The 10,892-nt window shown below is 66.5% G+C and overlaps 3 protein-coding genes across 3 annotated transcripts; 1 reads left to right on the top strand and 2 right to left on the bottom strand.

Moving 5' to 3' along the window:
* Positions 1-1,139: 1,139 nt before the first annotated feature.
* On the bottom strand, positions 1,140-4,897 carry MNEG_2466 (hypothetical protein; the record flags this gene model as incomplete). The annotated part of the gene is made up of 4 exons (XM_014049064.1): positions 1,140-2,312; positions 2,581-4,152; positions 4,446-4,561; positions 4,786-4,897. The coding sequence occupies 4 exons, from the start codon at positions 4,895-4,897 to the stop codon at positions 1,140-1,142; spliced, it is 2,973 nt and encodes a 990-aa protein (XP_013904518.1).
* A 1,509-nt stretch (positions 4,898-6,406) lies between these two features.
* Positions 6,407-9,574, bottom strand: MNEG_2465 (3,8-divinyl protochlorophyllide a 8-vinylreductase; the record flags this gene model as incomplete). The annotated part of the gene is made up of 7 exons (XM_014049063.1): positions 6,407-6,610; positions 6,956-7,143; positions 7,475-7,589; positions 7,880-8,112; positions 8,466-8,646; positions 9,014-9,187; positions 9,476-9,574. 7 exons carry the CDS (start codon positions 9,572-9,574, stop codon positions 6,407-6,409), a joined length of 1,194 nt encoding a protein of 397 aa, XP_013904517.1.
* A 493-nt stretch (positions 9,575-10,067) lies between these two features.
* MNEG_2464 (hypothetical protein) lies at positions 10,068-10,888 on the top strand (the record flags this gene model as incomplete). Its single annotated transcript, XM_014049062.1, has 3 exons — positions 10,068-10,260; positions 10,561-10,678; positions 10,870-10,888. 3 exons carry the CDS (start codon positions 10,068-10,070, stop codon positions 10,886-10,888), a joined length of 330 nt encoding a protein of 109 aa, XP_013904516.1.
* Between the last annotated feature and the right edge of the window lie 4 nt (positions 10,889-10,892).

Raw genomic sequence — 10,892 nt, 5'->3', positions numbered from 1 at the left:
CCCCCCAGCACCCGGCCCTCTGCGGCAAGAGCACTCACAGTCCCCCAGGGTGTTGGTTTTGGGGTCACCCTTCACGTACGTCACATACTGCGCGCTCGCCATGGCACTGCGGGGATAGGGTGCACGTGTGTGGCTCCATGATGTGCATGTGCGCCTCTGCGAGGCATCATAGACACATGCGACGCGTCTCGTGTGCAGTGACATCCATTCGCATTGGGTGAGGTGGGTTGCCATGCCATTCGCGTCGCTGCCGTATGCCAGGTGCCCGTTCATAGCTCATTGGCACGCACAACAGCTTTTGAGAGCGCGCAGGTCCTTTCGCATGCGTGCTCTGCGTCATGGAGGATGCCTCCTGGGCGCGCGACCTGCAGCGCCCGCGCACACTCATGCTCTGCGGTCACGGTGCGTCGCTTGCGGCCAAACACGCACCTCACAACACGGGCTCGCGGAGCAGCACGGAAAATGAAGGGCTTGACAGAAGCGACGCCGAGCGCACGAGGTGTGGACGCGAGCATACTGATGAGAGTTCCGCAATCACCGATCTCTCGAGGCGTCCTTCAACAAGTATCTAAGCCGTTTTAACATGTGAGGCTACCATGTATATTGATTGAACCTGGGCAGTCAGGGGTGTGCAGCTGCTGCCGCCTCATGATGCCACACCTGCATGGGCTGTAGGGGGCGTGCCAGGCTCCAGGGGCGTGCCCTGGGCCTGCCAGGCCAGGCTGGACTGGGCGGCTTGAGAAAAGTTTGCAGATACGACGGGGCGCCGACACGCCAATGCATGGTCATCAACACTTTATTACGAATTCTGCAGGCTAGCCCAGGCAGCACAGCTGGCACGACACTGACGGATGACGAGCTTGCACTTGCTACCTCTTCACTGCAACGACAGAGCAACGCCTGTGTCCCTGTGATGGATCACAGATCGGCTTTACACAAGCGCCATGTTGCAACAACGGCATGGCCGATAAATGCATTATGCAGACCACAATGCCGGGACCTGCGTGCGAATTCGCACGCAACGACCAGCCGCATGCCCACAGCCGGGCCCTGCATGCCCGCGCATTGGCGCCGGGCGTGCAGAAGAGCCCAGGAAAACGGCTGCCAGCCAAAAAACAACAGCTGCAGGAGTGCTTGAATCAGCTTTGGTAATAGCTGTTAGGCAGGCCCAAGAACCACTTCCAGCGCTCCAGCCCCCTGTTGACGCCCTCCCCAGCCCCCCCGGCCGCGCCCCCGCCGGCACCCACCATGCCGGCGGGCCCGTCGCCGCGCCGCTGCCGCCGCGCGGCAAGCTGCGTCTGGCGCCGCTCGAGCCAGGCCTGGTAACCGGCCTCCGACGCGTCATCCTCCAGCACCCCAGTCAGCCGCATGACGCGCACCACCTGGCGCGCCGCGCGGACGTCGTCGTCCGCCAGGCAGAGCTCGATGACGTCATCGCACATGTGGCGCGTGGGGCGGCCGCCCAGCTGCAAGAACCGCCGCAGCACGCGCTGGGCCGCGGCGGTCCCGCCCGGCACACCGGCGCCCCCGCCGCCGCCGAAGCAGCGGTCGCGTTCTCGGTCGCGGGCGCGGCGGCTGCGGCGCAGGGCCTTGATGAGCGCCCCAAACGCCTCGGCCGGCGGCGCGCGCCGCGCGGACGCCGCTGCCTCCACCGCGCCCTCCAGGGCCGCCTCCGCCTCCTGCAGGCGCCCCGCCTCTGCCAGCATGTCCACCAGGGCGCTCCACGCGGCGGCGTCGGGGCCGCCGACGCGCGCGCCCGGGGCGCCGGGGCGCCACCGCGACAGGATGCGGCTGAGCGCTTCGGGCGAGCCGACTAGGCTGCCGATGCGCCCCGCGGGCTTTGCACCGCTGCCAAGCCCATTGCTGCTGCCTTGATTTGAGCCGTCCAGGGGCGGAGAGAGCGAGGGCGGACCCGCTGCTGATGACGCAGACGCCTGGTCGGGCGCGCCAACCACTCTACTGCTGCTGCTGCTGCTGCTGGCACCGCTGCCACGTGCACTCTCGCCGCCGGGCCCCCTCAGGCGCCGCCGGGCGCCGCCAGGGTCCGGCCCCAGCTTTGCGCCCCCACGCTGGCTGCCACTGCCGCTGCTCTCGCCACTACTGTTCAAGACGGCGGCCCCAGCGGCTGGCCGCAGGGCGTCCGCCTCTGGCAGCCCGGCCAGCAGTGCGTCAAACACGTCGAGCGCGCCCTCCACGTCGCCAGCGCCGCCCAGCGCAACCATGAGGCTCGTGAGCGTGGCGCCATCGGCGCCCGGGCCCGAGGGCCCCTGCAGCTGCTCCAGCAGCAGAGCTGCACTTGCAAAGTCCCCGCGCTGCACGGCGAACGGCAACGCGCAAGGGGATTGAGTGACGCAAACAGCAGGGGGAGCAGGAGGTTGGCAGGGGAACAGCTGGATCCACGCCGACCTGTCGCATGACGTCATTGCGATGCCGTCACCACGCCGTCAACCGCTCCCCGCCCCTTGTGTTGCTGCCGGCATGGTCAGCAACCAGCCGCCAAACCCCCAGACAGCAGACATCACCGACAACATGCATGACAGCGAGCAACCACTACTCAAACCACAACGGTGGTCCACCCACCCGCAGCATGCCGTCCAGCAGCAGTGAGTAGGTGTCAGTGCCCGCATCCAAGCCCTGACCCGCCATGCGCCGCAGCACCTCCTCAACACTCCACACGCCCGGCAGCTGCTGCTGGCCAACGGCAGGGGCCCCGCCAGGCGCCCCTCTGGCCGCGGTCCCAAAGGCATCGCCGTCCACGCCCGCATTGCCGGCAAAATTGGACGCCGCCGTGCCTGCTGGCTCGCCACCGTCGCCGCTCTCGCGCAAGCCCCACCAATCGTCGGGGCTGCTGCCGATGCTGCTGATTCCGGTGAAGCCACTTACGCTGCTGGCATCCAAGCCGCCTGCCTGTTGCTGCTGTTGCTGCTGCTGTTCCGCCGCCAAACTCGCAGGAGGCTGTGTCCATTGCGGCCGGTTCACCAGGCCACGGGGCCTGGGCGCCGCTGCTGCTGCTTGCTGTGAGGGCGTGTCATGCTCCCTCTGTCGCTGCTGCTGCTGCTGTTGCTGCTGCTGCTGCTGCTCCTGCTGCTGCTGCTGGTCCTGCGAACGCGCAGGACGCACCGCTGCGCGTGCGTCAGCCGCGTCAGCCGTGGGCTGGGGCGCTGGCGGAGCGCCTGCCTGCCTGTCCGCGCTGCCAGCGACCACGCTGGTGTCGGCATAGCCCAAGCCCTCGCCACCCCACTCCTCAGCCACAATGCCGCGCAGCAATGTATTGTACATGATGCGTGTGGGGGCCGGCAGGTCTGTGGTGGGCGCCGTCGCCGCCCCCACACCGCGCGCCTCCCCTTGCTGCCCCTCCCCTTCCCGCCGCGGCCCCGCCCCGCCGCCCGCCGCCCCCGCGCGCCGCCACAGCGCCTGCCGCCGCCGCCACGCCGCGACGCCGCCCTCCAGGCGCCCCACCAGCGCGCAGGCGCCCGCCAGGTCACCCGCGCGCACGTGGGCGTCCACCAGCACCCCATAGGTCACTGCAGTCGGCGCCACCCCCGCCGCCAGCATCTCCTGCAGGACGCCGCCCGCAGCCGCGAGCTCTCCCGCCGTGGCGTGCGCCCGCATCACGGCCGTCAGCCCGTACGCGTCGGGCGGGACGCCCTCGCGGCGCGCGTGCTCCAGCACCGCGCGCGCACGGGGCGCGCCCTCGCCGGCCGCAGCGAGCGCCGCGGCCAGGGTGTTGTAGGTGACCGCGTCGGGCGGCACGCCCCGCGCGCGCATGGCCGCAAACAGCCGCCGCGCGCCGGCCGCGTCGCCGGCGCGCGCGGCGGCGCGCAGCAGCACATTGTGCGCCGCGACGACGTGAGAGCCGCCGGCGGCACCTGCGGCTGCGCAGAGCGGCGGCAGTAGCGCCTCCGCCTCCTGCGGCCGGCCGGCGCAGGCGCAGGCGCTGATTCCCGCCAGGTAGGCGCCCGAGTCCAGGGCCTGCCCGCTGGCGGCCAGCTGCAGCCACGCCTGGTAGGCCAGCGCCGCCAGCGGCAGCCCGCGCCGCCGCCGGCAGCGCAGCAGGGCGGTGATCGCGGTGGTGTGGACACGGGGCGAGGCCGGGCCGTACACGCGCTGCACCTCGCGGAACAGCCACAGCAGCTGCTCCGCCTCACCAGCCTGCGGCGGCAGACGGTGGGGGGGACAGTGCGCAGGAGAGGAAAGTTGTGTGAGGCCAAGGTATACTTTGCCACGGGGGCAAAAGTCCTAGCGCATGCAGGCGGAGCCTGTAAGCATGCGATGCATGCCAACAGGTGTGCATGCATGCATGCATGCATGCGTGCACGCGCGCCTGCATGCGCGCATGCCTGCATGCGTGCATGCCTGGGAGACTGGCCGTGAGGGCTCAGCACACTGCCTGAACAACGTGTCCCCATGGGCCACTGCTGACGCCACCATGCAACCGCCCGCACCTTGCCCGCGGCCACGATGAGCACGTGATACAGACCACGCGGCAGCCAGAACCCGGCCTCATGCGCGCGCCGCGCCAGCCGCCACGCCGCGGCGAACGCGTCTGCGTCGCAGAGCGCTGCGGAGGAGCGGAGGAGCGGGATGGCCCAACGGCAGGGCATGGGGCGGGTTCAGTGCGGGTTCAGGCGATGTGTGGCCATAACAACGTGCGCCGCGTGCACCCAGGCCGCCCCGTCCCAGCCGCATGAGACCACTTTGTTCAGGCCGGTCGGCAGGGAAAACCGGCTGCACTCCACCACCAGCGTTCAGCGCACCCTCTGCTGCCCACACGGCGGAACGCACCTTCCAGCAGCTGCGACGTCTCGCGCCACGGCGGCCGCTTGCCCAGTGCGAGCACGCCCTCTACGCAGGCCGCGGCCCCCGACAGGTCCCCTGACGCCAGCAGCGCCTGCATCTGGGGGCGGCGCGACTCAACCGGCCGGTGCGAGCCCCTGTCCCGTTCCTGGGGCCCTGACGCCGCTGCACTCGCCGTCACCGCGTTTGTCGCGCCGTTTGCCCCACTGCCGTTGCCGCCGCTGTCGGCTCTGGCGCTGTTGCGGGTGCGCCGCTGCTGCGCCGCCGAGTTCGGCTTCCAGAGGGAGGGGGGCGGGGCCCTGCCATTCAACCTTCTGCCACTGCTGCTGCTCCCGTCACTGCCTCCACCAAACCCGTTGCTGCTGCTGCGTCCGCTCGTGCTGCTGCTGGTGCTGCCATCCCTGTCAGGACGGCGCGGCAGTGGCACGGCCGTCACTGGACGACCGCCCGCTGGCTCGGCCGCGCCATCGCTGCTGCTGCTGCTGCTGCTGTTGTCAAGCTGGATAGCTCCACTGGTCTCACCGCTGCTGCTGGCGCTGACACTACTTCTAGCGCTGCTGCCGTTGGCAGGGGCCGCGGCCGCTGGTGCGGCTGCCAGCCCCGGGGAGCTGCTGATCCATGCAGCGTCCAGGCCGGCGCCGTTGAGGCCAGGCGGCGGTGTCCGTGGGACGCCATTGCTGGCCGGGCCACCGCCAAGACCGTCAGCTCCGGCCACGCCGCCATGTGTGCCGCCCGCACCATTGAATGTGGGCCGCGGGCGCGCGCTCACCGCAGCTGCAGCGGTAGCAGCGCTTCCACTCGCAGTGCCCAGCCGCGGCTGCGCACAGGACACCGCACAGCTGCGTCCGGGCCTGCCCGCTGAAAGCCTTCGTGCTGAAGTTGATTCCAAATATGGAGGGTGGGAGCAGGGCCAGGCCGCTGCAGCTCTCTGCATTGCCTCCGTCCCTGAGCCTCCCAGGCAGGCGTCAACGCTTCCACATCATAATCAAAAATTATGATGTGTCTAAATTCGATCTATAACCGCGATTCCCCCGTGGGACGAGGTGATCGCTGAGTGAGCGGCGCCTTTCGAGACGTCAATGCACTATAAGTACTGTTGCTGGGTTGTGACCGATGTTCGTGCTCGAAGGTCCGTCCTTTGAAGGGTGGACGACCTGAACGCGATGCCAGTGCACTAACTAGTGTGGCACGACCACGAGGACATCATCGATTTGCTGTGGCATAAAACGCGACGTAATCTCCATGTTAGCCTTTGTTTATTTTTTGGCGCCACAACAGAGCTCAGACGCAGCCCGCCTTCCGAACCAAGAGCGGGTTCGACACTGTGCAACCTCGCACCACCGTACCAGCCACATGAGTTCCTCAGCTGTCAGCCCCATGCCACCCAAGTGTCGAAACACGCTCTCTGTTGCGTTACACTACTCTGTTAATCTGCCAGCAAACAGAAACTTCCTGCAGAATGGCAGGCTCTCACTGTGAATCAAGTCCCCGCTGGCACAGCACCAAAAGCTTTGACCACGGTCAACACACACTCGTACACTGGTCCTCACAACCCCCCTCACTCCCCAAGAACCCTAAGGTGTCTCAAGCAGGCCGCTGCACCGCCCCTTCACTCGCCCACGCCGAACACAGCCTGGTCCCCCAGCTCCTGCCCCGCCAGGCCCTCGGTCACGGCCTTCTTGAAGAAGCCCTCCAGGGTGTCCACCCCGTACTCGGGGGTGGCGTCAGCGTCGTACGCGCCGCGCGCCTCGTCCCACACCAGCATCGACTCGGTGGCGTAGTACCGCCCGATGCGGCCGAACTCGGCGGCGTCCTGCGAGGGATGGGTGGCCGGGGAGTGGGGATGGTTGGCAAGGGGGGGCTGGTAGTGGCAGTAGGTGTAGGTGAGCGCCGGAGGGGGGGAAGCGAACGGCCCCAATGATGTGCATGACATCGTACGCGCGCTGCCGCACTTCCCTGTTCAAGCACATGGCATCCGACAGCCGTCACTCTGACTTTGCAAACGGTATCTGCCGGAGAGAGGCACACCCAGACGCCAGCTCGAGCTGTGACCATCCTGGTGATCCGCACCGCGACAACACCCCGGAGCACGCACACCCCCTTGATACAGCGGCCACCAGCTCCCTGGCCCCGTAGCCCCCCTCCCCGCGCAGCGCACCTCCATCTGGGGGAAGGCCTTGGCCAGCAGGTCCAGCACCCCAATGATGCCGTCAAACAGCCACACGGGGGCGGAGATGTACTTCTCGGGCATGTTGGTCAGGCGGAACAGGATCTGGGCCTGCTGCTTGGCGGTCAGCGCGCCACCAGGGCCGCCGATGGGCAGCAGCTGGTTGTGCTTGGACGGGTCTGTGGGCGGGGTTTGCGGGGTGGGCACAGACATGTGGTGGGACGTGTCGGTGAAGGCCTGGTGTGGGTACAACAATTTGGGGGCAGCGTTTTCGGAATGGACGCACGTGATTGCTTCAGGGTTGATCGTCAGGGCGTCTGTTCTGGCCCGGGCTTTGCGGCAGGTTCCAGCAGCGCTAGCCAAACCCTTGCACCCGCCCATAGCGATAGGTCCTGCTCAGCTGCCGCAAAACAGTGAGTCCGACATGCAGGTGTCCTCTGCATCATCTGACCCCAACAACCCGCCTGTCACCAGGCCTCCTGGCTGCCCCCCCCCCCCTTGCCCGCTCACCCGAGATGCAGTCCGCCATGAAGCGCGCCAGGTCAGCCTCGCTGATGGGCTTGCAGGCCGCCAGGTTGCCGTCGCCAAACATGACGTAAGGCTTGCCCTGCTGCACCAGCTTAACCTGCACGCGCACAGACAGGGGCCGGCGGGGACGACGCAGCAAATTGAGGCAGGTGGCGAGACGCAGTGCGCGGCAGGTGTGCGGATGTTTTTAGGGGAGCAACACCTGTGCAAAGTGGCGGGACGCCCTGCACAGGTTGGCGCCGCCGACATCCTGGCACTCCTCATGCAGGCACTCTGATGCTTTCTGTGTAGTGTGCTCGCACTTTAATCACAACAGGACTTCTGCCTCCACTTGTGTCCGCCTCCCCTGGAATAAACTCAACCCTGGCAGCCTCTCAAGGGCCCCACCTGCCCCGCCAGCGACTTGAAGAATGCAGTTGGCCGCACGATCGAGTAGGTGATGTCACCCGCCGCCGCCAGCTCAGCCTCCAGCTTCAGCTTGGCCTTCTGGAACTCCAGCAGCGGCCGCTGGACGCAGATCGCGGACAGCAGCACAAAGTGCTTGGCTCCCGCCTTGCGCGCCGCGTCCAGGACGTTCTTAGTGGCCTGGTAGTCGATGTCCCAGCTGTCCTTCTTGCCGCCTTGGTTTGAGTTGTGTGTGAGTGTTTGGTAGGGGGGAGAGGGGGGTGGTGGGAGGCGCGGTGCAGGGAGCAAGCGCTCGGATGGCGTCCAGCTGATGTGGAGACCTTCTGCTTCACCAAAGATGATGGCCGCAGCATCCGGACCCGTCTGTGTTGGATGATTCCGCAGACAGCCTCCCAGCGTTTTGGAACAGCACAGCTTGTTGAGCACACGCAGCTACTAAGTGCCACGAGCCAGCCTCCCATCAACTGCGCTGGGCCGCCCCAACAGCCGCCTGTTCAGCACAGACACACGCCCTGCCAGCACCGCACGCCGCCGCGCAGCGCAGCGCAGAGAATCACAGCGTGCGCACCCGTCCGGCTGGCGAGGCAGCACACGACGACGTCCGCGGGCTGGTCAAACGCCGCCCCGCTGATGCTGGCCACGTCGGTGACGTCACCAAACACCACGCGCGCGCCGCTGAACTCCTTCTGCGTGTCCTCCTTGCTCATCTTGCCCTTGATGCCCGCCTTCTCGCGGGCCAGGGCGGTCACCTGCCCCATGGTTGGCCGTGCGATGCCCAGTCGCAACCGGGGTTGCCTGGTTACGCTGGCCGCACCTGATATGCGGGTGCCGGCACAGCCCAAGGCTGACCGAGCTGACTGCTTGCCGGCGCGTCCACCCTTGGGGGACTGGGCGCACACTGCTGCACCGCTGCAACATGGCCTGCCCTGGCACTCTACACCCATACGCCAGACTGGCCTCTTGGGCGCTGTCACAGGGCCCCACCTGCTTCAGCTGCGCTGTAGTTGCACCACTTGCCTCTTCAACCACTCGCCAGCATGCCACCGCCGCCCCGCCCCATGCCTGCCATACGCATGCGCATGCACCCTCTGCAAGCCACCCGGCGGTTCCTCCCACCTGGTAACCGCGGTCAATCAGCTCCTTCGTCACGAACTTCCCGATGTAGCCAGTGGGGCCGGCCACCACAACGCGCACATCCTTGGGCGCGCGGCTCGCGATCTCCGCAGACGCGGCAGACGCAGCATTCGCAGCCTGTGCCGCGGGCGCGACTGCGCGCCGGCGCCCCGCGCGCTGCGTGCGGGCAGCACAGGGTGCGCTCCGCTGCTGCTGAGGCTGCTGCGTGCGCTGCTGAGGGGCCGCGCGAGGCGTGGACTGCGGTTGGGCGTGGCCAGGTGTTGAGTCAAGCGGCGGCGCGCTGGTGGGCGAGGCGAGTTGAAGACACCGCACAGCTTGTCCAGTTGGACGCAGATGAGCCATGCTGCAATCCAAGACTTGTGTTTCAAAGCGTGCAACGCGCATACGCAGCACCCAATCCAAGGCGAGCACAGTGTGCAGCAAGTGCGAGGCACCGCTGCTCACCAGGCTCGGCCTGCCGCTGAAGGGAGCAGGCGTGCTCTTCGAAACAAAGGCATTTGATCGCTGCGAAGCCGCCCGCGAGGCCATGCTGTGGGCCATCATTGTGCCGACCGCTCTCAAAGATCCCAGTGAGTGAGATCCTTGCAGCTTCACACGTCGCAGACGATTAAGGTCACGGTTCAGAACCGTGTGGTTCCCCCCACTGGATGATGCCTGGCGCCAGACTCATGCGAACCAGGTATTGACTCCTACGCTCCCGTTCTGGACGAGCCACTCTGCGCCCATTTATGCCGCCCGATTTCGCCACGTCCGTATTGTTGTATTTGTGTACATACTGTAGATATCCTGTATCCCTTACGTCCTATAGCCGCGACAAAACCGCTCCAAAAGGAGGTACGCACCTGGTGCTCAGCGGGGGAGGAGGCGTACGTGTGTGGAACCACAATATCTTTGACGTCGCAGAATTCTCTATGAGTGATTTGTTGCACTCGCAGCGGCGCAGCCCCCCTGACGCCGTACCCTGCCGCTGCCGCTCCACCACCGGCGCAGCCCGCCCGACCCCTGCCCCCGAAGGCTTTTACGAACGATCGCCACCATGGCCCGCACTGCCATGGCTGCGGCCGCGCTGTTGCTGTTTGTGGGCGCGGCGATGGCGGCGATAGACTGCAGCAGCGTCGCTGGCTGCACGGCCTGCACCTACTCCACCAGCGAGAAGAAGGGGCTCAAGCTCATGTGCACCGCCTGCGCGGACGGGGCATACGTGCTCAAGGGAAAGAAGGGCCGTTGCGGTGCGCGGCAATTGTGCAGAGGGTTGCAATAGGGGCACGGGAAGTGTCCCTGCAGCATGCTCATCTGGGGCTAGGCAGGGAAGCTGCCGCTCGGTGCAGGCGCAGCTGCGGTGGGGGGGGGGGTCCATGCCGCACCAGCCCACCACAAACCACCTTGATATTTCGAAGCCAGGCCTGCGCGTTGTGCAATTCGCGCTATTTACGCACTTGCTTGCATAGGCTCCGTCCCCGGCCACCAACGCGGGCATATATACCGCATACACGTGACGTGCGCATTGCCTCATGCACACTGTGTCGTAGATTGCGCTCAGGGACACTTCAGCCGCTTTGCCAACGGCACGCAGCTGGGACACTGCAGGCCCGTGCTGAAGAACCACGTGGCAGACACTGGCAAGATCAACAACAACGACAACATCATGTGAGTGACATGACACTGGCTGCTGAACGGCCTCGGCTGAGGAGCACATGGTCTGACCTTATTTTGGAGGGCGATTTAATCGCATTGACTCATCATCAACCTCAGCAGTGGACTTGAAACCAGTGCGCCGATAGAGAGCTTGATTCAGCTCCTGCACGGCCGGTGCGACATCCCAGTGTAGAGGCAACTAGCTGGGAGTGGTTTGCGTAACCGC

This window comes from Monoraphidium neglectum (genome assembly GCF_000611645.1).
Source record: "Monoraphidium neglectum strain SAG 48.87 unplaced genomic scaffold scaffold00279, whole genome shotgun sequence".
NCBI classification, from domain to species: Eukaryota; Viridiplantae; Chlorophyta; class Chlorophyceae; order Sphaeropleales; family Selenastraceae; genus Monoraphidium; species Monoraphidium neglectum.
Note: the sequence above shows the minus strand (reverse complement) of the source record. Positions and strands in the feature narration are given on the sequence as shown.